The 24,231-nt window shown below is 44.2% G+C and overlaps 2 protein-coding genes across 18 annotated transcripts in view; one reads left to right on the top strand and one right to left on the bottom strand.

Annotated features, from left to right (window-relative positions):
• The window catches only part of DOCK7 (dedicator of cytokinesis 7), a 91,684-nt gene that overhangs the window by 34,251 nt on the left and 33,202 nt on the right, over window positions 1–24,231 (bottom strand). For 16 of the 17 annotated variants that reach the window (XM_079313963.1, XM_079313964.1, XM_079313965.1 and 13 more), the window contains exons 15-22: window positions 9,491–9,608; window positions 8,722–8,792; window positions 7,842–7,980; window positions 7,556–7,657; window positions 7,242–7,328; window positions 6,272–6,503; window positions 4,791–4,955; window positions 3,271–3,440 (exon numbers count right to left, since the gene is read on the bottom strand). In XM_079313963.1, the coding sequence (XP_079170089.1) occupies window positions 3,271–3,440; window positions 4,791–4,955; window positions 6,272–6,503; window positions 7,242–7,328; window positions 7,556–7,657; window positions 7,842–7,980; window positions 8,722–8,792; window positions 9,491–9,608 (1,084 nt within the window). Of the gene's footprint in view, window positions 1–3,270; window positions 3,441–4,790; window positions 4,956–6,271; window positions 6,504–7,241; window positions 7,329–7,555; window positions 7,658–7,841; window positions 7,981–8,721; window positions 8,793–9,490; window positions 9,609–24,231 lie in introns of those variants that run through there. The other variant, XR_013775297.1, reaches the window with a different exon arrangement.
• On the top strand, window positions 14,992–24,073 carry ANGPTL3 (angiopoietin like 3). Its single transcript, XM_079313992.1, has 7 exons — window positions 14,992–15,556; window positions 16,558–16,668; window positions 17,472–17,589; window positions 18,290–18,403; window positions 19,561–19,656; window positions 21,177–21,434; window positions 22,653–24,073. Exons 1-7 carry the CDS (start codon window positions 15,068–15,070, stop codon window positions 22,832–22,834), a joined length of 1,368 nt encoding a protein of 455 aa, XP_079170118.1. The 5' UTR covers window positions 14,992–15,067; the 3' UTR covers window positions 22,835–24,073.

The raw sequence follows: 24,231 nt of genomic DNA, 5'->3' as shown, positions 1-24,231 counted from the left end.
TGACATTCAAAAACTCTCCTCCTGAAATATCCCACTTGTCCTTTGCTCAGTTTAAACCCATTCCCATGGAGCCAGCTGAGATTTACACTGTGACAGAGGGAAACTGGTGCTGAGATGTGAAGATGCTCTCTGAGGTTTCCAGCACCTTCAGGGTAGCCTGGAGTTCTTAAGCTCTACAGCTCTTACAGAAATGCTGAGAAACAGAAGAGGCTGACTGTCAACCCTCATAACCTTTCCTGTTTTAAGGGAATTAAAAGTCCAGCATTGCTGGCAGAATAACCCTGTGGACAGGATTTCACATGGACACTCAGGCATTTCCTCTGGGCACTGTGGCAAAGGGAGGAAAGGGCACAGACTTTTTCTGGAGCCAACCTGTTTTGCCAAGCAAAACATTTGAAAATGCTGTTCAAAAGCTCAGTCTAGCCTGTACTCCAAATTCTACTGCAATGGATCATTTTGGCAAAATTACTGTGGATCCCTCCTCTCTCTGCTCTCTCCTCCTTGAGTCACTCAGAAAGAAGGAAAAATTTAAACTTGTGCTGATCCCAAATTCAGGGGGATGGAATGGACTTCCCTCAGTCCCAGGAAGCAGCTCTGACAGACACAATTCCTTATAAATACCACACATTGATTTTGACAACCCTCACCTGAGTGAGTTTCCATCCTCGTTTCTGTGCCAATTTAGGGCTTTTTCCCAATATATATAAAGCAAAGCTGCAGCTGATCAGCATAAGCTGCAAAGTCCACCAAGCCAAACCATCTATTTCTCTCAGCAAACTAAAATCCACCTCAAGGTTGAACCTGGCATGAGAGCTGTAACCTGGGATTCAAACCATTAATCCACCGAGCTCCTCGAGGCAGAGCTCAGCAGTGCTGTAATTTTGCTTAAGATGTCCAATAAAAAAAATACTGAACACATAAGGAGAGTGTTTTAATCTCAATTACTTTTTGGCAGGAATAAATCAAAGCCCTGTGCCCTGCTCAGCCCCATAAACATGCTTTATTTTGCTCACAGTGATTTAAAGGACTTTGCAGAATGCTGAACTAAGCTCTTGTTTTGTAAAATCAGGTCTAATTTTGAAAATGCCTTTATCCCCCTCACATTTCTCTCTCAAGGATTTCTAATCTTGTCACTCTGGTTCTGAGGATAACAATTAAACATACACTGTGTTGACAGAAGCAGAAGTAATTTGATAAAAATCTGGAAGAGAAGGATTTTTTCCTCTTCAGAAAATAAAAGTGTACAAGAGCTTCTCATTGCTTGGCAGAACCAGTCCAAAGTTCCCAAAGCTGTTGTTAAATTCTGGGGTTCAACCTGCAGCTGGGTCTGTGCAGGAACATAATCCACATCTGTGAAAATCCACTGGCAGAGCAATGAAACTCCACAATGTCTTCTGGGTTTTTCCCAGAATATTGCCAGCATTTCAGGATCCTTTTAAACATGTCTTTTTAGACACTTAATAAATTTTCTTCAGTAGGGAATAAAATTTACATGGTTTCAATTCACAAATGATGGCAAGACAAGTGACAGATCTAAGATCTGTGACAATAAACAGAAATTTTCCAAATCCTGTAAAGAGTTTTCAAAATGAAGTAAGAAGGTGATAAGGGAGACTTTAAGCACTTAGACCACACCTCTAAATACCTTACATTAGAATAAAAAAAACCACAAGACTGGACTTTGAAGACTTTCCTAAAACAACAAAAAACCCCACAATTTGAGTTGTTTTAAAGCAGAAAACTTCCTGTGATAGGGAACCTGCACTTCAAATTAGAATCTAGCTGGGAATATTCCTTAAGCCATTACTTGGAGAAACATTAGGGATTTTTGCATCCTTTAACTCATGTCAGCATCTCAAGAAGTGTCTTTTCTTTCATTTATTAAGAAACAGAAATAATTATACTCAACCAAAAGTCTGTATAGCCAGACTGAGGTTAATTCCTGATGTTCAGACTCCTCTAAAAGAAAGTTTTCCCTCAACAATTATCCATGGAATAGGTTTTCCTTTAAAGCCTGGAGTATCCTTCTGGAAGAAAATCTCTCTTCATTTTGTATTGTGACATTATTCACCAAGCCAGCACACGTTAAACCTGAGATAGCCTGGGTAAATTCCATATGCACATCAGTGCCTGTGGCATTTCACAAAAGGTCAGGCTTGTTTAATTAGCAAGATACTGAAGTGGTCTTTAAAATATTTCAAGACTTCTAAATCCAGACTTTGATGTAAGAAATAATCATTTGCCTACCCACGATTCTTCAGCCTTTTATTTGGTGAGCAAATGATGTTATTCATTAAAAAATGGTAACCTCTTCCTCAAACTGTGTTTTCCTTGCTCTTATAAAACCCAGCATCAGCCATGTCAAGCCTGACTGGTCAGGGTGGTGGCTTTGGTAAAAACCTTGCTCCCTAAACTTCCAAACGAATTTAACAGTTCCCTGCAAGAGCTCAGGAATTCACCTCTGCTGCAGAGTGAAAGGTCATGGTGGGAGAGAGCCTCACCCTGGTGAACTTATCACAGTTTGAAGGATAAAAAAAATAAGAGAAAACCCCAAAGCAGCTCAGGCACCCCTCTCAAGTGAGGGAATTACCAACAGTGCTTTGTCCTGGCTCATCCCACCTGTTTTAGGCACAAAATGAGGGGCTCAGACTGGGACTTTGGTGGTTTTGTGTAGTCAGAAGTCAGCAGGAGGAGCTGGATTTACTGATCCCTCAAGAGCCAGAGTAGAACCACGCTGGATGCTCTGCATCCACACTGGAATGTCACTGTGTGGTGTGGGGAGCCAGTGGGAGTCAGTCCCCCTGCAGCTCAGCTGGCCACTGTGCCTCTCCAGCCATCCCAAATCCTCCCTGGGCCACACAGGGAGCAGGAATATCTCTGCTGTGTGCAAGACACGTGCTCTGGACAAGAGGAGTAGGGAAATCTGAGCAGCTGAATGCAGAGGAGGGAGTTTGGGGTTGGAAGAGTGGGGTAAGAGGGTGCAAGGTCTGGGGAGACACAACAGAGCTGGGCACAGGATTCGGCTGCTGGCCATGCAAAAAGTGAGGGGGAGACAAATCCAGAAGGACTCCTGGCCTCAGAAGCAGCTCCAGGATGGCTCCAACAAGTCAGAACCATCTCCAAGGAGCAGCGTTCCTGTGGTACCAACAACTCCTGCTGGCAAAGGGCTGAGGAGGGGCTGGGACAACCCCCAGGCACTGAGGAAGGAATGGGAGGTGCTGGGGCTCCGAGGGTCCCTGGCAGGACAGACAGACAGACAAACAGACGTACCTTGGTGCCGATGATGGAGCGCACCTCGTCGTCGGGCGAGGTGGGGGTGCCCGAGATGTCGGGGTTGCTGTTGCTGAGGCTGCGCGAGCGGTTCAGGTTGAGGCTGGCGGGGCGCACGGCCGACCGGGCCATGGTGGCGTAGTGCACCGAGCCGCCCAGGCCGCCGGGACCTGCGGGGACAGCTGCTCATGGCCACCCTGTGCCACCCAGAGCCCTCAGCACAGCCAGGACTGTCCCCTCATCGGCCATCCTGTGCCACCCAGAGCCCTCAGCACTGCCAGCCCTGTCCCCTCATCGGCCACCCTGTGCCACCCAGAGCCCTCAGCACTGCCAGCCCTGTCCCCTCATCGGCCACCCTGTGTCACCCAGAGCCCTCAGCACTGCCAGACCTCAGCACAGCCAGGACTGTCCCCTCATCAGCCATCCTGTGTCACCCAGAGCCCTCAGCACTGCCAGACCTCAGCACAGCCAGCCCTGTCCCCTCATCAGCCATCCTGTGTCACCTGGAGCCCTCAGCACTGCCAGGACTGTCCCCTCATCGGCCACCCTGTGCCACCCAGAGCCCCTCAGGACACTCATCCCCCCCCCAGCCTCCCCTGCCCAGCTCTCCAGCACATGAATAAAATTCTGTTTTATCCACTGGGAAGCAGGAGACTCCCTGTGGGATTGCCTTTACTAACAGGATGTTTTCCAGACCTCACACTCAGAACCCATCAAAGGTGGGCACAGTTTGGCACAGTTTTATGTGCAAAACCTTCCCAACACCTCTCAGAGCTTTCCCACTCTGTGCATGAATATTCCTTCCAAATGTTTTCCAGGGCTGTCACTCACCCCACCTCTTTTCCATCCCTTGCTCTCAGCAGGGCTGGGATTAATTTTTTTCCCTCCTTTAATCAGACGTGTTTTCTAGTATTTTACACTCCTGCTTGAAATATATAATGTCTATATTTTATATGTATATATAAAAATAAAAACATGGTTTTTATATTTATATATATATGTGTGTGTGTGTGTGTATATATACACATTAAAGTATGTAAAATACTACATAGATAATAAATTCAATTAATGTAGTCACTTTTTCTTGAATCAGCTCAACTTTGGTCATCAACTGCAATGGCAATAAGAGCAAGTCTTTTTATAATTGATGGACAACACTCTTTGGATATCTATTCTATCCAGCCAGTGTTTAAATTTTTGCTGGAACTGATTAAAGTATAAAAGTTCTTGTGAAGGAGACTGGGAAACATGACAGGCCAGAAGTGCAGCACACCTGCCTCATGGAAAAAACCCTAAATCCCAAATTTTTTGCTGTAATTCATGATCCTTCAGCAGTGTCAGTTACTTAAAATCATCAAATAATCAAACTCATCTTTTAAGTGGCTACACTGGCAAATTAATAAGAGGGCCCTGCAGGGAAGCAGCCACACAGTTGGAGCTGAGGAGCACCTGCCAGCAAGTGGTTTCTGACTTCTTTTAACAAACTTGAAATAAAATAGGAAAAAAAAAAAAAGAGCTACCTGGCGATGGTGAGTTGGGATAGGTGTTGGGTAGGCGAAAAACATAATAAATATAGGAAGCAAGAAGGCTGTTCCTGCCATGCTGGTCCTGGTTGCCATCCAAGTTCTTGTGCAGCCTGTTTATAATTGATGCCATTGCTTCAAAAGATGCCTGGCCCAGGTTAACTGAAAGCAAAAAGTGAGAGTTTGGTTTAGACTGCAGCAGGACCCAGGAGAAATCCTAAATGTGCTGTTATCCACCTCCTATAGAGTATTTGGTGGAGGTTCTTAGAGCTTAGCAAGCATTTCTCATCCCAAACTGAGCATGATGTTTGAACCATGGCTAAGAGAGCAGAACAGCTGCTTCAGTGATCAACTTTTATTAATAATAAATTTAATGAGTTTAGGCTCCATTTCTGGAACCAGCCCAACTCTGGTCATCAACTGCAATGGTAACAAGATCAAATCTTTGTTTAATTCCCTTTGGATAATACTCTTTGGATATTTATCATGCTTTTCTCAGTTAATTATTTTCTCTATTTAAGCTTTAACCAAAATACAAACTGTATCAAAAGAACAATTTCATTTTCTTTAAGAAAAATGTTGTTCTAAAAATGAGCACAAAAATCTACACACAGATTCCAGCAGATATCCTAAAAAAATTAAGAATGGAGAATACAGTAGCCAGAGAACGAAAATCTAATTTTAAATAAATCAAATCACTAATGTCCATAATATTCCATGCAAACCAACTAAACCAATACAGAACACTGAAAGAGTGAAAGAACATTAAATAAAAAATAAAAATGCAGGTAAATTCTTTCCCAGAAAGATTAAATAAATAAATAATTTATATAGCTAAGAAAATTTTTAACAAGTATTTTTAAAGCAGTCTTAGATCCCTTATATTCCACCATGCCAAAACTCAGGTTTCCTACAAAAAAAACCAGCAAAAACTGCTATTTTAAATACTAAGGATTTAATCCTGACTTAAACTTGAGAGTTTTTTTGTATTGCCAAAGCTTAGTCCTTCACAGGGATCAAAAGAAGGGATTATTCATGCTGGCAGTATCAGATCACAACAGGAACATGCATTCTGTATTTTCCTGACTTTACCTACTTCCAGATTTTCCAAGGTGACTAATAAGGATGAAATCCCTATTTTCTGTCAGAATGGAGACACCTTAACAGTGTTTACAGTGCTAAAAACATGCTGAGCATCCAGAAAAAATCAGCCTTTTTTTTTCTGGTGGCTCAATTTGGACACCAAATTCCCAGCCTTTCTCAGAAGCTTCCTATTAAATATTAAATATTGCTCCTGTGTAAATCACCCCAGATCTGGATGCCAGCATGTTTTATTTGGGAGACACTTGGTATATCAGTGACACTAAAATAAAGCATAAAAATGGGACTTTTTTTTTTACTTCAACATAAATATGATTAAAAATTGGAAGTGTCAAACTTTCAGCTATGTAATTCTCTATAAAACTTAAATAAAATACCTATTTGGCCTGCAATGACAGGAGGTCTTACTACCAGAAGGATCAGTTTGTCAAGCAGGAGATGAAGAAATCGCACTACCGGCTCCAGTTGAGAGGAATTTAAAGCTGAAATGCTGCTCTTCAGTTCATTTTCCAAGTTGTTTTCCATAATTCTCATGTCTCCTATTCTCACAGGGAACATGTGCTCATCCAGAGCATGGACAAGTGCAAAGAACTTGTCAAGGTAAGGGTCCTACAACAAGTAAAATGCCAACAATTAGTAAGAATCTCCAAAATATCTTTATTTTCTATGGATTTGTATCTCATGGGTGGGTTCTCACCCTCATTTTTCTATCTGGCCATTTAATCTCTCAAAATTAGTAGAAATTCAATATATTTGAGAGATTTGTCCATATTGAATTCTAATTCTAGTTTAAAAGTTATTAAATACACACAGACTGTGTGTTCTTAGAAAAACCAGACAAAAATTCACTAAAATCACATTACTATTTACAGCACAAATAAAATACACAAACCCCATATCAAAATGACAGAGTGGGAATTAATAAAACAAAAGTTGAAATGATCAAACAAAATGACTGTCATCTCTATTTTCAGATCAAAGATAGACAGAGGGGAAATACAGGGAGAAATGAAAGAGGAGGAGGGGAAAGGGAAGAACAAGAAAACAAGAAAACATCATTTGTCTGGCTGTGTTAGAGCTGTTGTATCAAACACAACAGGCTGAGGTCTGAAAACACTGTTGGCCATTCACCCCCAGTGAATAAAGGCCAAACATCTCATATTTTTAAGCAGAACTTCTCAAATATACTCACAGCAGAATGTGGAAAAACAGGTGTGCTGGCTCAGAACTGAAAATGAGATTGGAATTTCACTACAAGGGATTGTTACACCCTTCACAGCATCAACTCTGACAGCGTTTCAACTGTCAGGAGATTATTTTATTCCAGTGACTGCTCTTGACATGTACCTGAGTGTGGAGGGATGACACAGCAACAACTTCCACGTTGAAAACCCCTTTGTGGTTATCCACCCACTTCATCCCAGGAAGGGGAACCTGCAGGTTGAGGGAACAATGAGAGGGGATGTGACAATTTAATTTATTTTCATTTATTTTGGTCAGATCACAGGCACATAGCCACGCACAAACACTAAAACTCTGTCTAAATTAAATGATATTTAAGAAATCAATAAATGCACACACACAGATATGTACACACACATCCTCTCATTTTTTTTCTCATGTGTATTCTGCTGGTTTTCAGCAGGCAGAACTCAGCTCACCTCTGGGGAAAGCACAGAATAAGCCTGTGGTGGCTTCTCCAATGACACAGGAAGACAGAACTGACCTGTCTTTAACCGACCATTCTGAAGCATTGGGATCCACTGGCAAGAGAAGAAAACAACAAAAACACACATTTCTTAATTGATTTCTTAATTTCTTTGAGTTTTTGCCAATTTCTCAAGCTCTCCAATGGGATATGAGCACACAGGTTTGCTGAACAAAGAATCAGCAAATGCATTTGAATGAATCCTGTGCTGAAAAATGCAAGAATGGAAAGACACTCACGGTGTAGCCAACTGGAGTCTCCAGGGGTGTGTTTTGTTTTTGTTGACAACTGACGTGGTAGAAAGTAAAAAGCAGGTGGTGGTGGTCTGTCAAAGTGGCTGGAAGCTTAATCTTGATTTCCTCATGAAAATCAGGAGATCTGTGCAGAGAGCAGAGCCTCAGCTGAGTCACCCACAGTGGTTTGCTACCTTGTGCTCAAGACTGAACCCTTTGAGTGAAAGGATCTGCAGGGAAGGGAGTGTATGGGCTATCCCAAGGGATTGAAATTCACTTTCTGATCACCAAAGACTGGAAAAACTTCCAACCCACAAAAAAAAAAAAAAATGGACAGCAGCCTCCTCCTCACACAGGCACTCTGAACCACATGAGCAATAAACTCTTGTCTCAATGTGGACACTGCCACAACCCTGACCTGCAGGACAGGAACCTCTCCTGGAACATCTACAGGACAGGAATCTTTCCTGGAACATCTCTCCCTGGCACAACTGCAAAAAAGCCAATAAAATATTCCTGCTGGATTCAGCACTCCTCACCCCAGCTGCAATGGAATGATTTTCAAGACCAAGTAGCTCCAATTTGTAGCTAATGTCTAAAAGGCTCCAAGTAAACAATGTGGGCACCTGCTACTGTGAGTTTGGAACATAAATCTTCATGAGTAGTGACTGGAGCTGTACTTGGAGCATCTGCTGAGCTGGGCTACGTGCTCAGGATCACACAAAGATGATTTGTACCACAGCAAACAAAGACTCTGTCTCCCAGTGGTCACAAAACCCTAAGGACAGCATCAACTGGCACTGCAGTCTCTGTGAGTGCTGTCCAGACACTGACTGTTAAATAATTAACACCAGTCACTGGTAACTGCACTTCCACACTCTTTTACCTGTTGTGATACACCACAGCTGTGTATGCTTCTTTGGAAAACTCAGGACAGCTGGATTTGCCAAAGATGACCTGCAAAAAGAAGAAAAAACCACAGGAACCCCCATATAAAACTGTGCCAAGAATTTGTTCCATAATCCTGCAGAGACATTTAGAGCTCCATTTATTGTGCACCTGTACAGTTACACCTGCTTGCTCCCTGCCCCCTCATTTAAGGCAGCACTTCACTCAGTCTCTGAAAAGGCACAATTTGAACACTCCAGTGACACAAGGACACAGACATGGCAGAAGAACTGATGGATGGAACCACCCCTGCACAGATCCTCTCTGAGTGGGGATGACTGAACAAAGCCATCACCTTTAATTCTTCTGTCATGGAAGCCAAGCTTCTATTCCCACCACAAGCAGCATCTGCTGCAAACACAGAATCCAAGAATGGGTTGGGTTGGAAGGGAATTTAAATCCCATCTCAGGAATGAGACAGGGACACCTTCCACTATCCCAGGTTGCTCCAAGCCCCATCCAACCCAGGCTTGAACACTTCCAGGGATGGAGAATCTCTCTGGGCAACCTCTGCCAGGGCCTCACCACCCTTATAACCAACAATCTCATGGTAAAATTCCAGCTGCTCTACTGTTACCTTGCAAACTCTACACAAATGCTCTGAACTACAATTTCCCATTCCTCTGAACTTGAAACACATTTCAGTGAGGATTCAACCCTGATGCAAGGAGTGCCCTCCCCCCAGGGAGCACAGAGCTGTCCCTCACCTGCATGGCATTGCTGGGATCCTCTCCATACATGAACTGCACCTTCACTGTGATGTTCCTGGCTGATCCCTGGCGGTTGGCAAAGTTAAGGCTCTGTGGATACACATAAAGGAGATTCCTGCAAGAGACAAAGGCAGCAGGTGATGAGAGAGGGGTCACACTTTTATTAATGCTGTCATTTAAACCTCTGTGGAAAAGCTTCAAGTGAAGGGTTTGACAATTTCCACTCACTCAGATGCAGTGCACACACAGATAAACAATCTGTCTTTGGTAATGACCCCTGATTTCAAACATCAAAAGACATCATTTTTAAACTCTCATCATATTTTGAAACAGTTCTGGTTTGGAAGGGTACTTGAAAAATCCAAATAAAAATTTCCCAGTGGTTCTACAGTCTGAAAAGTTCAAGTGGAAAGAAAACATATGAATACAAAAGCTTTATTTACTTCCACTTTATAGACTTTATTTGCTCAACACAGAGCAGCTGGTTTCTGTTAAATACCTTCCTTCTTGTGGCCTGTCCTTTTTTTTTTTCTTTTTAAATCTCCTGATATCAGGATGACTTCAGGTTACATTTCTCCTCTGAGAATGGATTAAACTAAATGGATATAAGTACCTTCAGGTAATGACAACACTCTCAGGCATCTAAAGAACTGTTTCAAAGTCTAAAGTAATAAAGTGCTCATCACTTCCACAGGGAATGTGGCAGGACATAATGGGAGGAAATTGCAGCACAGGAGATTTAGGTGAGGCACAAGGGAAAATGTTCTGGCTGTAAGGAGAGTTAAAGCAGTAGAACAAATTGCCTTGGAGGGTGTGAAACTTCCATTTTCTGGTGGTTTCTCAGGACAGGTGAGGCAGTCACTCTCCAGATGGGTTTAAAGACAACCTCAACCTTTACTGGGCAGGGGGCAAATTCTGGAAACCCCCTGCAGTTCCCTTTCTCCAAATCTGTGATTACTTTAACAGCCATGAGAGATGCAAAATTCTGCAGCATTTTCTGTCCTCTGAGCCCTGCTGGGCCCTTGCCAACAAGGTGAAAGTTGGATTCACACTTCATCAGCAGAACTGTCCACCACAAACCCCTACCTGTCCTTTGTGCAAGTGACTTAGACCTACAGGAAGTTCCTTGATGTTCTTTCAGAGAATAAAAAATAAGCAACAACCCCACAGACTTTTCCACCTCAACACTCAGTTATTCGAAGGAAATTAATTTTTTCTTTGTTGCCAAACATAACTAAATGTATGAACTGTTACACATCTTTAAAAAAACCAGCCTGGAAATCCCCAATCCATCTCCCACACAGCCCTGCCCAGCACAGCAGCATCATTCCTGCCTGCAGCTCCAGCAGGGATGATTCCATAGAGCTCAGTGAGGGCTCCAAGTGCTGCCTCCAGCTCCAGGGATAAAGGACTGGCTGCATTCTGCCCAAACACTGCAGAACCAACCCTCTGACACCCCTGGCTTGTGAGCCAAGAGGAAAAAGAGGTTCCCTTCCCTCTGGGAACTATTCCGTGGGTCTGAACACAATTTTTAAGTAGTTTCCAATTGTTCCTTGTCCCAGAGAGACAAGAGATGCCAGATGGGCTCAGAGAAGTGAAGTGAGGAGCACAGCAGGACAATATTTAAGGCACAATAAAGCAGCTGCTGTCGAGTGCTGGCAGCAGGAGGTTGGTAACAAAAAGACTCTTTTTTGGATTCTCAGGAAGGCAGTAACTCAGGGAAGGTACCTGGTGCCTTTTAGATGCCAGGAGTTTCCAAAACACCTGCACTGGTGGGACACACTCCTGCAGGAGCAGCTGCAAAGGGAGGCTGCCCTTGGCTGCCTGAAATGGCAACAAATGACAATATTCTGGCCAATGAATCCCACCCAAGGACTTGGTTCTGGTGGCAATTCCACCTGCTGCCCAAACAGTCCCATCTACACACACCCAGCTAATGCTGATCCTAAGGAATTCCCTAGGAGCAATCCAGCTCCAGGGATATTTGGGGCAGCCTTATGAACCAGGCTCTGCTTCACCCCTGCAGGCAGAGGAATAAGCTCAGCAGGCAAGTGGGAATTTCTTCCCTCTCAAGTCCTTCATGCTGAATTAAGTTTTTGAATCCCATCCCCACTGGTCACTTTGCCAAATCAACGCTCTCCTACTATTTCAGAGGGGGCCAGGGCCATTTTTGTGACTCTCCTAAATTACTTTGCTCTGCCATGAATACATTTGCTGCTTGATGTTCTTTTTAAAATGAAAATGGATATGAAAATTTACTCTAAAATGTACCTTGCTCATAAAACTTTTATTAAGTATTATTAGTGCTTAAGAGAAGGATTTAAGGTATTTGTGAAGCCAGGCTAGAGGCTCCCTATATTAAAGGCAGGATTGATTTGTGCTGAGAAATGGGACAGGTTGTTCTCCTCTCCATTGCTATTCAAGCCCTCATTAAGGGCATTTCACTGGGAAGAAGCTCTTGGTGCTTATGGGATTTCAGATGTACAGATCCCACAGGAACAGGGGACAGGGAGATGCTCCCCCTGTCAGGCATCCTCTCTCCAGAGGGTTTCCCAAAAGGCTTCTTCCCTTTGGGGAAAACTTGCATGGAAAGAAGGGAAAAAATGCCCAGCTTGCAAATCAGAATGTGACTCCAAATGGAAAATTCCTGTTTTACCTCACCACAGAATCCCAGACTGGTTTGGGTTGGAAGGGATGCAAAGATTGCACCCCCTGCCATGTCCAGGGACATGTTCCACTGTCCCAGATTTCCCCAAACCCTGCCCAACCTGGCCTTGGACACTTCCTGGGATGGGGCAGCCACAGCTGCTCTGGACAAACTGTTCCAGGGCCTCACCACCCACACAGAAATTAATTTATTCCCGATATCTAATCTAATCTAAACCTACCCTCTTTCAGGTTAAAACCATCACCTCTTGTCCTGTCACTTCAGGCCATTGTCCCAAGTCCCTGTCCAGATTTCCTGGAGCTCCTTTAACCCCTAAAATCTCCCCAGAGCCTTCTTTTCTCCATCCCCAGCTCTCCCAGCCTCTCTTCTACCCTACACAACTAAAATCCTCACATCTTCCTGTCTACACACAATTACAGGAGCCATGGAAAGGGACTGATGGCTGAAAAAGTGATAGGAACATTATAAATGTCTTGATTTCTATCAATAAAAGTTTCAGGTAGGAGCTTTAAACCCAAGGGCTTGTGTTTGGAGCAGTTATTAAACTGCTACACCAAATACATGCAAAGCTTATCCTATTATCTCAAACAGATCTCTAAAGTACTTTTACTTTCATAAAATAAATTGCTGAAGTGCAAAGGCTTCCCAAACCATGGAAATAATGGCACCAGGCACTCCTCTAAATATTTATGTAATATCATTGCAGCCATTTTGCAAAATCCTTCACAAAGGTATTAAAGCATTAAGAGCTGCTCCTAACTCTTAGAGGGAATTTCTAACTATTATTAAAATTTCCCTTTTCAGTAAAACCCAGAGACCTTTTTCTTTGCTTTATTCCTACCATAAAAATCATTTAAAGCCCATATAATCAGGGTCACCCAGGTGCATGAAAGATCTTCAGGCTCATGTTTGTTATATACATCTTTTCCTGACTGAGCTGACAACTCTCAGAGGCAGGATTCCCTCCCAGGGTTTCCACAGCTCTTGAATTTTATGGTTTATTCATGCCAGCAGCTTTTCTCTCTGCTTTCCTGTGTCTCACTTTTCTTCTGGAAAAGTGATTTTTCTCTGGGACTGTTGTGACATCTAGGGGTGTTCTGGAGTGAGTTTAGCACTGCCTGATTTCACTGGCCTTGGCATTAATATGGAAATGTGCCTGGCAGCTAATTATTATTAATATTTGACATCAGGGCCTTCTGGCTGCCTTTTCCCTTTGGAAAAACAAACCTTTTCCATAGGTAGTGCTGTGCCTCAGCAGCACATGGGACACAAGTTGCAGAAACCTGATGGAATCCCCAGTTGCTTGGTCATTGAGCAACTTCCCATATTTTTCTAAAGACTATGCCAAAAAGAAAGATTTTTGGGGGGTGATGGCATTAGGAAGAATCCAAAATAAACCAGAAAGATGTCTTGCATGAAACAGTTAAAAAAGAAAATGGTTAATCTGAAACCACATAAAACCAAAGCCACATAAGTACTGTGAAGTGGATTGAGGAATGTCTATATATTTGTTTTCTTTTTTTTTTTTTTTCAAATTATATAACCAGTTCTTCAAGTTTTGCAGCCCAAAATCCCTGTGTCAGATGCCAGAGAAACAATTCAGATTTTTTTTTTTTTAAGGAATCCCTATTCTGCCCAGAGCTGGGCCTGATGATCTCCCTGCTTCTGCTGTTTTCCCATACTTCAGGTACTCTGATCCCAACCATACTGGCACAAAATACTCTCCAGCAATTCATCTGAGATCTAAAATACTTTCACAGTATTCAATTGTGAATGGGAAGGTTACCTGAACATCACCAACCCCATAGCACACAAAAAGTTCAACATACAAGGTCAAAATTTCATTTTTTAAACATATTTTCTATGGATGTTTCATATCATACGTGCATATGTACATGAACAACACAACCAAAAGACCACAGGAGGAACTCCTAAATATACAAGAATTTAGCAAAAACCTAAAATCTCTCCAAAGTACATTGAACATTGCTTGATTTTGATCTCTTGGATTGCTATGAATGGGTCCAGAAAGAAGAAAAAAAAATACCTTTCACATACACTGCAATACTACCCAAAAATGCCCTTATTTCTATGCAGAGACCCACTGCAGAACTGGGCATTTATTCCAGAGCACTTAAGAGCCCTTCTTTATGCAGTGTGAATCTTAAACAGCAAAAAGAATGGTAAGGTGAGAAATGCAAGCAAGGTGTTATTTATCTCACCCACCTCTGGAAAGCAGCTCTTAAAAAAGAAGTTTTATAAGGTGTAAATTACTGCACAAACCTTAACACAGCAGGATCACATCCAGGCAATCTCTGGACCTAATTCCCTCTTTCTCACTTAATCTGGGCTCCATGACAAGTAAATCCACTGCAGCACAATGAGTTACATCAGAAAATGGCCCCAGATGAAAATCAAGTCGTGTGAATCATCTGGGAATATTCTGCCCTTCCACAGCTCATCAAGGAGCTTCACAAGCTGAACATCCAGTGCTCTTAAACATGGTAAAAATCCTTTCACACTCCTGAGGCAATAAAGGGAACCAAACAACACAAACCAGGAGCAATTTAAACCCTTACCAAGATTATGGGCCAAAATCAATCTATTAAAAAGAGTTGTGTGAAAAACACAGAGTCATTAATAACACTTTACACCAGAAGGTCTGGCAGATGCAAAAGTTCAGAACCAGTTCAATCAGCAACGTGCCAGTCTCTCAATTTTATCTTCCCAGGTACCAACCTACATTCAGGAGGGGTTACACTCGTTCAAACACACAGAGTTTAATGATCAACCCGCTGCTCTGCCTCTGCTAAAATGAAAAGGGGTATAAATAGATCTGCAACCCAGAGCAGCCACAGAGCACAAGGCAGCACTGGGAAAACTCTCTGCCTCCAAGAGCAGGAAACATGAAGATCATCCCAGTTTTACTCTTCCTGGCTCTCCCAGCTGCAGCTGACAAGGATTTTTTCTCCGTGGGTCCCGCCGGATCTCCGGAAGCGAAATCGCGATTCGCGATGCTGGACGACGTGCGGATCTTGGCCAACGGGCTCCTCCAGCTGGGCCACGGCCTCAAAGACTTTGTCCACAAGACCAAGGGCCAGATGAATGACATCTTTCAGAAACTCTACATTTTTGACAGGTCCTTTTACGAGCTCTCCCTGCAAACCAGCGAGATCAAGGAGGAAGAGGAGCAGCTCCGGCAAACCACGGCCAGGCTGCAGCTCAACAACGAGGAGATAAAGAACCTCTCGCAGGAGATGAACCTGAAGATTGAAGACCTCATCCAAAACAAAAACCAGCTGCAGGAGCAAGTGTGGGGACTGGAGGACAAGGTCACCAAACTGGCCATTATCCAGCCTTCGGTGCAAGATACAAAAGAAATTTCTTCACTCAAAGTAAGTGACTTGTGAAAGGCCCTGACACACTGAGCCAAAATACACTGCAATGCTATTATCAGTAATTATGCAATAGAAGCTCATGCTTCCCCTTGCTCCTCTGCATTTTGAGAAAGAAATCACTGCCATAACCTTTAAAAAAATCACTGTCTTACCCTGTCAGGGTAAGTGTTAATTTTGCAGTAAAATTCCCCAGCGAAATCAGTGAAAAATTGTGAAATCGTAAAGCTCTGCATTACTTTCAGTATTTATTTGGAAATCAATTTTAACAATAAAAAACTTTTGCAATTGGGAAAATTACAAGATTCCTGAGCCCATGGGTTTGTACATCACCCCAAATCAATGCAGTGGGAACTGGCTGCTCAGTGCAGAAACAGAGAGGGACATTTACAGCACCTGCAGGAAATCCAGAATCAAAGAACCTTACAAGTGTTAATAAAATTAACATGTAAATAATGCAAGTAATTAGGTGGATATAAGGTTTTCTATAGAAAAGGAAATATCAACTGTATTTTGCAGGAGTATAAAAAGGTCAAGCAATGTGTATGGGAAAATGCTGGATGTTTTGAATTTGAATGAACCTGAATCCCAAGCTGATACCCTAAATGCTGGGAATTTTTCCCTTTTTTGATCCATGCCATATATCTAGTTTGAATCAAGGGTCAATGAAACAGAACATAATGGTTCTGGATGTGAAAATGAAAGGAAAAGAGCAATTTTTAAAAGAATCTGCAAAGCTGCCAGTAGTTTGTCTCAAAAAAAAAAAAAAAAAAATTAGAGACAAAGCAGGCAAACCTTTGGAGCTGGACTTTGATAATCCCTGAGGGACCCTTGCAGTTTGGGATATTTTAGGATTCTCTGGAAAAGGAAGGGGATATATAATATTCAATGGTTTGTGCCTCTCAAAACTGGCCCCAGGACAAGAGTTAGAGAGGCAGAACCACTGCTGAAGGTCTGCTGCTGCTCCTAACCCTCCTCCATCCTTCCCTCCCTGCCCCCAGGCTTTTGTGGAGCAGCAGGACAGTGACATCAAACAGCTCCTCAAAATCGTGGAGGACCAGCACGTGCAGCTGGACAGGCAGCACAACCAGATCATGGAGCTGGAGGACAAGGTACAGAACCACCCCTGCTTCTCCTCCCACCTGTCCCAACACTGAGGGAGTTCAGGGTCCAACCCTTGTTCAGTTTGGGATGCACAGGAAGGTGGGGACCATTCTGAGGTACCAGTTTTGGGGAGAGGCTGCAGAGCTGCCAGGCAGGAGCTATGGCCAACAGCAGCTTTGAGATCTTCTCTCAACATCAGGCTGCTGCATTTTCTGACTGTTAATTTGGGTTTTTTTTTCCTCTTCTTATTAGATAGATAGATAGATAGATAGATAGATAGATAGATAGATAGATAGATAGATAGATAGATAGATAAATAGATAGTTCTTCCATTGGTCTGGAAGACTCAATGCTTTCTACCTCTTTCTTAATTTCCAAAATCCACTCCCAGAGTGAATGTCCAACATGTACCACTGTAACACAGTACAGCCAACATGCTCAGATTTAATTTATTCTGAAAGGAAAATGCATTTCAGCCTAAGGACCTGTGGGTTCTGTCCTCTTAGCTGTTGGTATTATTTATCTGAGTGATGTCACCTGAGGAAATAAATTAAATCTGTTGGTCCATCAAGGTGCACCATGTGGGAAGGGGTCATTTCCTCCCCTCATGAATCCTACCCTGTCAGAGCAGTGGCACACTTGGCCAAAAATCCACCAGGGTGGAGCTGAAGTTATTTTTGTGTAGTAAATTGGGTATTCTACAGTATTACACTTGCAAGAAAAATTATTCTCTGCATGACATAGTCTTGATCCTTGAACCTCATCATTCCAGAACCTTGGGAAATTAACAGTGTAATTCTGGCTCTTGCAGCTAAACCACATCGAGCTCCAGGAGCTCCTGGAGAATTCCTTCATGGGGGAGGAGCAGGAAGCAGAGCCCATCCCCTCTGCTGTGCACAAACCCACGGCTGGGACACACAGAGCTGATGGTGAGACCCACTGAGACCAGACCACAGCACATGCTGCCTTCCCTGGGGCTCTGGGACAGCCTTGACTGCTTTTTAGGAGTCTAAGACTAAAATGAGATTTTTATGTTACACACTGGGCTGTGGGAAGGAACTAGATGTCCTTCTTAGGAAAAAATGTCATTATCTCTTTAGCCCCACTCCAGCTGTACTTGTCTCTGGGTGACACACAGGAACAATGCTCAAAAATGCCCAAAAATGCAGTAACAGGATCCCTTCCCCTCTTGCAAACATGTAAACATGGTCACCCATGCCTTTACCCATGTCTACCTTCTGGAGACTGAACACAGAACTAATTTACTCCACACTGGCTAATTATAAGATTTAGAAATCCTTTCTTTGAAGTTGAAAGGCACTGATGAAGAGTAACAGTGGGCATGGCATTTCCTAGGAACTTTACAAGGGGCAGGAAAGCCCATTTGCCTGAGTCTAGTCTTAAACCTTAGAACCTTTCCAAAATCCCCCAAACTGAAACCCTGCCTAAGTTCAAAAACACAGACAGTCCAACCCATGCACACCTTGGCAGCTGCACTGTTATGCCCAAAGCAGTCTGCCCATTCCATGCCATTCATTGTAAAATAAAATCACCAGTATCATCATTCCCATTTTTTTTCTTTAGCTCTCAGCCCAAGCAGGATTTCTAACAGGCTGTTTGCTCCCCCAGGTGCTGCTGCTGACTGCACTGCTCTCTACCACACTGGGGTGCAGGACAGTGGGGTCTACACTATCCAGCCCAATGGCTCAGAACCTTTCAATGTCTACTGTGAGATGAAATTTGGTAAGAGCTGTACCAGCAACAGTCTAATTTTCACAGAAATATCTTCCTCTAAGCCAAAAAACTTTGTCTCTTCCCAAAGTCCACAAAAATTTATGGTTTATGTATCCTCTTGACTTCTCTTAGTGGCCTGTCTGCTCTGAACTCAGGTTTCCCATATCCTGAAATCTCCTTATCACTGCTCTCATTCTTTACTCCCCTCTTGTTTATACTGAGGAAAGGACATTCAATCATGTGACATAAATTAAGGATATGCAAATCCCAAGCGCCTTTAACTGCAAGAAATAAAAATGGTCACTATAAAAGCCATTATAGTGCAACCATGAATGCATTTCCCAAAGAAAAGCAAACAGCAAACAATGTGCTTTTACAAAAGTAAAATGTTGTCCCTGAGCAGGCTCTATTTAGACTGAGCTGTGCCAGACTAACCCAGAGAAGGGACATGATTCCTGTGCCACGTTTGGGTGGCTCAGCAGCCAGCAATACAATTGTCACATCACCTACTCAACCTCCTTCCTAAGGACCCAAGTTTGTTCCTTTTGCCACCAGGATCAGCCAGAGCTTGACCAGTTCCCTCATTCCCTGCTTGCCCTGCACCCCCAGAGCTGCTCTGTGCCTGTCCCCTGTCCCCTGTCCCCTGCTCTCAGAGCCAGGGAGCACATGGGGCCACCTCACATGTTTGGGTGTGCCAACAGAGCTCCCAGGGCTGCTCTCTGCAAAACCCTGGCACTGCTGGAGCTGCTGAAGTGAGGGTGTCATGACCTGGGGCCAGGGCAGCACGAGACCCCCCTGCAGCTGCAGAGGGGACACAGCCCCAGCAGCTCAGCCCTGCCACAGCCAGGCACTATCAGCAGACACTCTGACCCCCTGAGCCAATGGCTGGGGCATTTCTTATCTCTGCTTTATCAATTCCTCTGTCTCCCAGCCCTCATAAACAAGAGAAACGCATTTCAGGCAGCCCAACAGAATAATTCTGTGAGTGCAGCCACCCCAAGTAGACACTCAAACAGCCCTGGGCCCTCTCCAGTGGGGCTCACTTGAATCCCCTTCATTAAGGCTTTAATTAACTCATTCCACCTCAAAATGGGAGCACCCCAGAGCACACTCAGGGACAGGTAAGGGGGCCAAGGCCAAGCTGTGACTTATTTCCCCTTTCACAGGCACATCCTGGACTGTAATCCAGAGGAGAGTGGATGGATCACTGGATTTCAACCAAACCTGGGATGCCTACACCAATGGCTTTGGTGACCTCAATGGTAAATATCCCTTTTTTGTGTCTCTTGGTATCAACTGATTTGAGAAGCTGAATCTCCTTATGGAAAGGAAAGCAGACTAAACCTGGAAACAACAGAAAGTGCTGGGTAGTTCCATAACTCATGGAATTCTCAGACATCCCTTCAAATGGGTGTTTAGAAATTGAAGCAAAACCAGAATGCTTTAAACATTATTTTATCAAGATTTTACTATTTATAAAACACCTCCCAAACACACACAAAGGCAAAACCTCATGAAGTTGCTGTCACTAGTTGCTCAACCTTGCTGCAATCCTGTTACCCTTCCAACCACATCAATTTTCCAGCCTCAGGAGAGCCCAAGGCTGTGTGTGCTCCCCTGAGCAAACACCTCAGGCTTCTCCAGAGTGGCCAATCCCCTCCATGGCTGCATAGGGTGAGGAAACACCCACACTGCCCTGTTAATCATCAACTCCAAAGAATCTGCAGCACCAAGTGCTGCCCAATAGCTTCCTAATCCAGACTATTTTCCTTGTTTTTCTCATATGAGATGAGTGACCTCCTCTTTAGGAAATATTCTGACTTTCTAAGTATAGCACAAATCTAAAACTCATCAAGGTGAGCAGCAATACTGATTTATTTTCACATCTTTTATAATAAAGAGCTGCTGTATCTCAGTCTTCCCCTCAGTTCTGGGAGAGGAGCTCAGAGCTGAGCTTGACTTCCACCTGTAAAGTTTATCTGATCCTGCTGGATGCTTTAGTGGCTCCTTGATTGATTTCCCAATTCCCAAATATTGCACCAAGATGCAGCCAAATGTTTTCAGTGTTGGGTTATGCAGAGAGTATCACTGCTCTTAGCTATGTCCTACTCAGTGCTCTGCTGCATCTTCAGAGGTGATAAAATAAACTATGTCACAGCTCCTAACCTGGAAATTAGGGAGTGTTTTCTTCAACCATCTTGTCTTCCATGGCTTTAAATGCCAGCTGTGTGCATGGCACTCACATTCAGCCCCACTTTCCACATGTGGCAATTAACTGTGCTGATAAAAAGCTCCTCAATGAATATAATCTATGAAACCAATTAAACTAATGATCAGAAATTCCAGCAAAAGAAAAATTCCCTTTGTACATGAGGGTGTTGAAACCCCAGTTTGGTTCTGCAGCTCTTTCCTCCCAAAATGCAACAATTGCCATTAGGTTTTATGTATGCCACTGGCTTCATTTGTCACACACTTCCAATTACACACCTTTTAAATGTCTTCACCTCCCTCCCAGAGTTTCACACGAGGTGGGAAACTCAAAGGGGGAAGCTCCAGTTCATTTAGAACTCTTGCTTTTATTGATCATCAGTGTGCAATTAAGCAGAGGTAAACAAAAAGAATGTAGCAGCAGACCTCTGCAAAGATCAACAGTCCCCAAGACTCAAATCACCGATTTAATTAAAGCAATTAATAAAGCCTTTTAAATACTGTATTTTCACACACACTACCTGCAGGTTATCCCTAACATCAAACTCAACCTCTCTTCCCTCCGACTTTGCAGAGGAATTCTGGCTGGGCCTGAAGAAGATTTACTCCATCACCAAGCAGGGCAGCTACCTGCTGCGGATCGAGCTGCAGGACTGGAGGGGGAACAGGAGGCACATCGAGTACAGCTTCAGCCTGGGGGGCCCCAGCAGCAACTTCAGCCTGCAGCTGGCCAGGAGGGCAGGGAGCATCCCCAACGCGCTGCCCGAGCGCGCCACGCTGCGCTTCGGCACCGCCGACACCCGCCCGGCCAGCTGCCCCCTGAGCCAGCAGGGTATGGGACAGGGGCAGGGGGAACCATGGGGACCAGGGGAAAACATGGGGACATGGGGGATCAGGGGAACCCAGGGGGAACCAGGGGAAACCAGGGGGACCAGGGGAAACCAGGGGGAACAGGGGAAACCATGGGGACATGGGGAACCCAGGGGGAACCAGGGGAAACCATGGGGAAACCAGGGGGACCAGGGGAAAACATGGGGACATGGGGGATCAGGGGAACCAGGGGAAACCATGGGGAAACCAGGGGGACCAGGGGAAAACATGGGAACCCAGGGGAACCCAGGGGAAACCAGGGGAACCTGTAGGAACCCAGGGGAAACCATGGGAAACCCATGGACTGGGCTGGGAGAGAGCTTAAAGCTCACCCTGTACCTGGGTATGGGACAGGGGCAGGGAACCAGGGGGAACCAGGGGAACCATGGGAAAACCAGGGGGAACCAGGGGAAACCATGGGAATCTGTGGGAACCCATAGAAAGCTGTGGGCTGGGCTGGGAGAGAGCTTAAAGCTCACCCTGTACCTGGGTATGGGATGGGGGCATGGCACCCACGGGAAACTATGGGAAACCATGGGAACCCGTGGGAAACTGTGGGAACCCATGGGAATCCATGGACTGGGCTGACAGGAAGCTTAAGACTCATCCTGTATCTGGGTATGGTCAGAGGGGATGGGAACCCATGGGATACTGTGGGAAACCATGGGCTGGGAGAGAGCTTAAAGCTCATCCTGTACCTGGGTATGGTCAGAGGGCATGGGAACCCATTGGAAACCCATAGGAACCCATGGGCAGGGCTGGGAGGGAGCTTAAAACTCACCCTGTACCCCAGCCAGGGGGGATTTGGGATCTGTTCCCAGGGAGGAGAGGGAACCACCTCAAGTTATACCTGAGGAGACTTAAATTGATATTTGGGAAAATTTTTCATGGAAAAGGTTGTCCAGTCCTGGCACAGGTGCCCAGAGTGGTGGAGTCCCCATCCCTGGAGGGACTTAAAATCCATGCAGATGTGGCATTTGGGGACATGGGGCAGTGCTGGGGAATGGCTGCAACCCCCGACTTTAGAGGACTTTCCCAACCTAAGCAGTTCAGTGATTTGGGAATCCTGGGTAAATAATGCCAATTAGCTGGAATTTAGGGTTTGAAGCAGATTTATGTTGCCAAAGGAGCTGTTTGCCACAGAGCACAGAGTGTCTGACATTCCCACATTGCTCCCCAGGAGGCTGGTGGCACAGTGAGTGTGAGGAAACCAACCTGAATGGGAAATATGTCACACCAAGGTCCAGGGGAAGGCTGGACAGAGGAAAAGGCTTATACTGGAAGCCTAAGAAAGGAAGATACTACCTGCTCAAGTCAACCAAACTAATGATCCACCCAACAGACTTAAAAGCTTTTGACTGAGTGCTCAACCTGCAGCATTTTAACTCAGAACAAACACACTGAACTTTACCACACCAAAGGACTGTGTTACCAACAGATGCCATGTCCCAATCCATGCCCTGCATGGAATTTCTCCAAAACATAAACCTGAGGCATCTGAGATGGTCTTACAAAATGTTTGGTGAGTATTGTCATTCCCTCAAGCCCCAGTGTCAATGTGCTGCAAATTTTCATGGAGTTTTTTCCTCCCCAGGATGAAATTTTAATGCCTAGGAGCCAACCTGTCAAATATTGGATAATAATGTTTGGGGAAATAGGTTTTCAGGCTCTGCATTCCTTTCTGGGTTATGTAGTAGGGAAAACAAAAAGTTTTTTTTCTGGGAACAAAAGACTGGCAAAACCCTAGGAAAGCATTTAGGAGAAAAAGAAAAAAAAAAGAATTTTTTTTTCTTGAAGTAACTAACTGAATGTTTGTATTTTTGTTGTGGAATGCTTTAGGAGTAAATGAAAGATGGGTAATTCCTGGTTTTAGAGCTCTGGGTATTTCCAGACAATTTTCCAGGAGTGTAGCTGAGGCCAGTCCATCACACAGGGATTCAGAGCAGCCTCTGATCCCAAACTCTGCAGTCACTGCAGAACTGAGAGTGCAGAGCCAAACTTCACTGAAAGGACATCTGCTCTCCTCACCTGACATGAATCACAGCCAAGCCCTGGTGACCTTCCTAAGGAATTAAATAAACAACCAAGTGAGCACACAACAAAACACCTTTCACTCAGGGAACAGCTGCTCCAATGGGGTCAAGGCTGCCAACCCACAAACCCAGAGGCACAAGCCATGGCACAGGGCTGGTCCAGCTCCTGGGGACACTCACATGTTGAACTTGAGCTGCAGAACTCACAGTGACAGCCTTGGGCTGGCCCTGGAAGTGCTGACTGACAAAGCCCCAGTCCTGCAGTTCCCCTGAGTCATATTGACTTGTTTATCTTCCCCAATCCTTGTACAGAGTGGATTTTTTATCTCAGCACTTGCAATCACACAAGAAATGGTTTTGGTTGTAATTTGTCAGAGTGAAGCCTGGTGAACAGAATGTGTTAATTACAGAAATGCTGCCAAAAAAAAAAAATCCTTTTAATTCTCATGGGTTTGTAACAGAGATGAGATCATGCAGTGTTGCTTATTTGTACTGGTTTACAGTAATGTTAAATTACCTGTCCAATAAATAAATAGACAAATAAATAAATGGCTGAGACTTTTCAAAATATAGGATATGGAACTTGACGAAACCCTTCTTGTAAGCTTTGATATAAAAACCTGGTTTGTATCTAAATTTAAATAAAGGATTTGCTAAGTTGGTGAAGTTACTCAGCTGATGAAGACAATTCCACTCAGCCATGTAATGTCTTCAAAGATACTGTGA

The sequence above is a fragment of the Erithacus rubecula genome, assembly GCF_903797595.1.
Source record: "Erithacus rubecula genome assembly, chromosome: 10".
Classification (NCBI taxonomy): domain Eukaryota; kingdom Metazoa; phylum Chordata; class Aves; order Passeriformes; family Muscicapidae; genus Erithacus; species Erithacus rubecula.
Note: the sequence above shows the minus strand (reverse complement) of the source record. Positions and strands in the feature narration are given on the sequence as shown.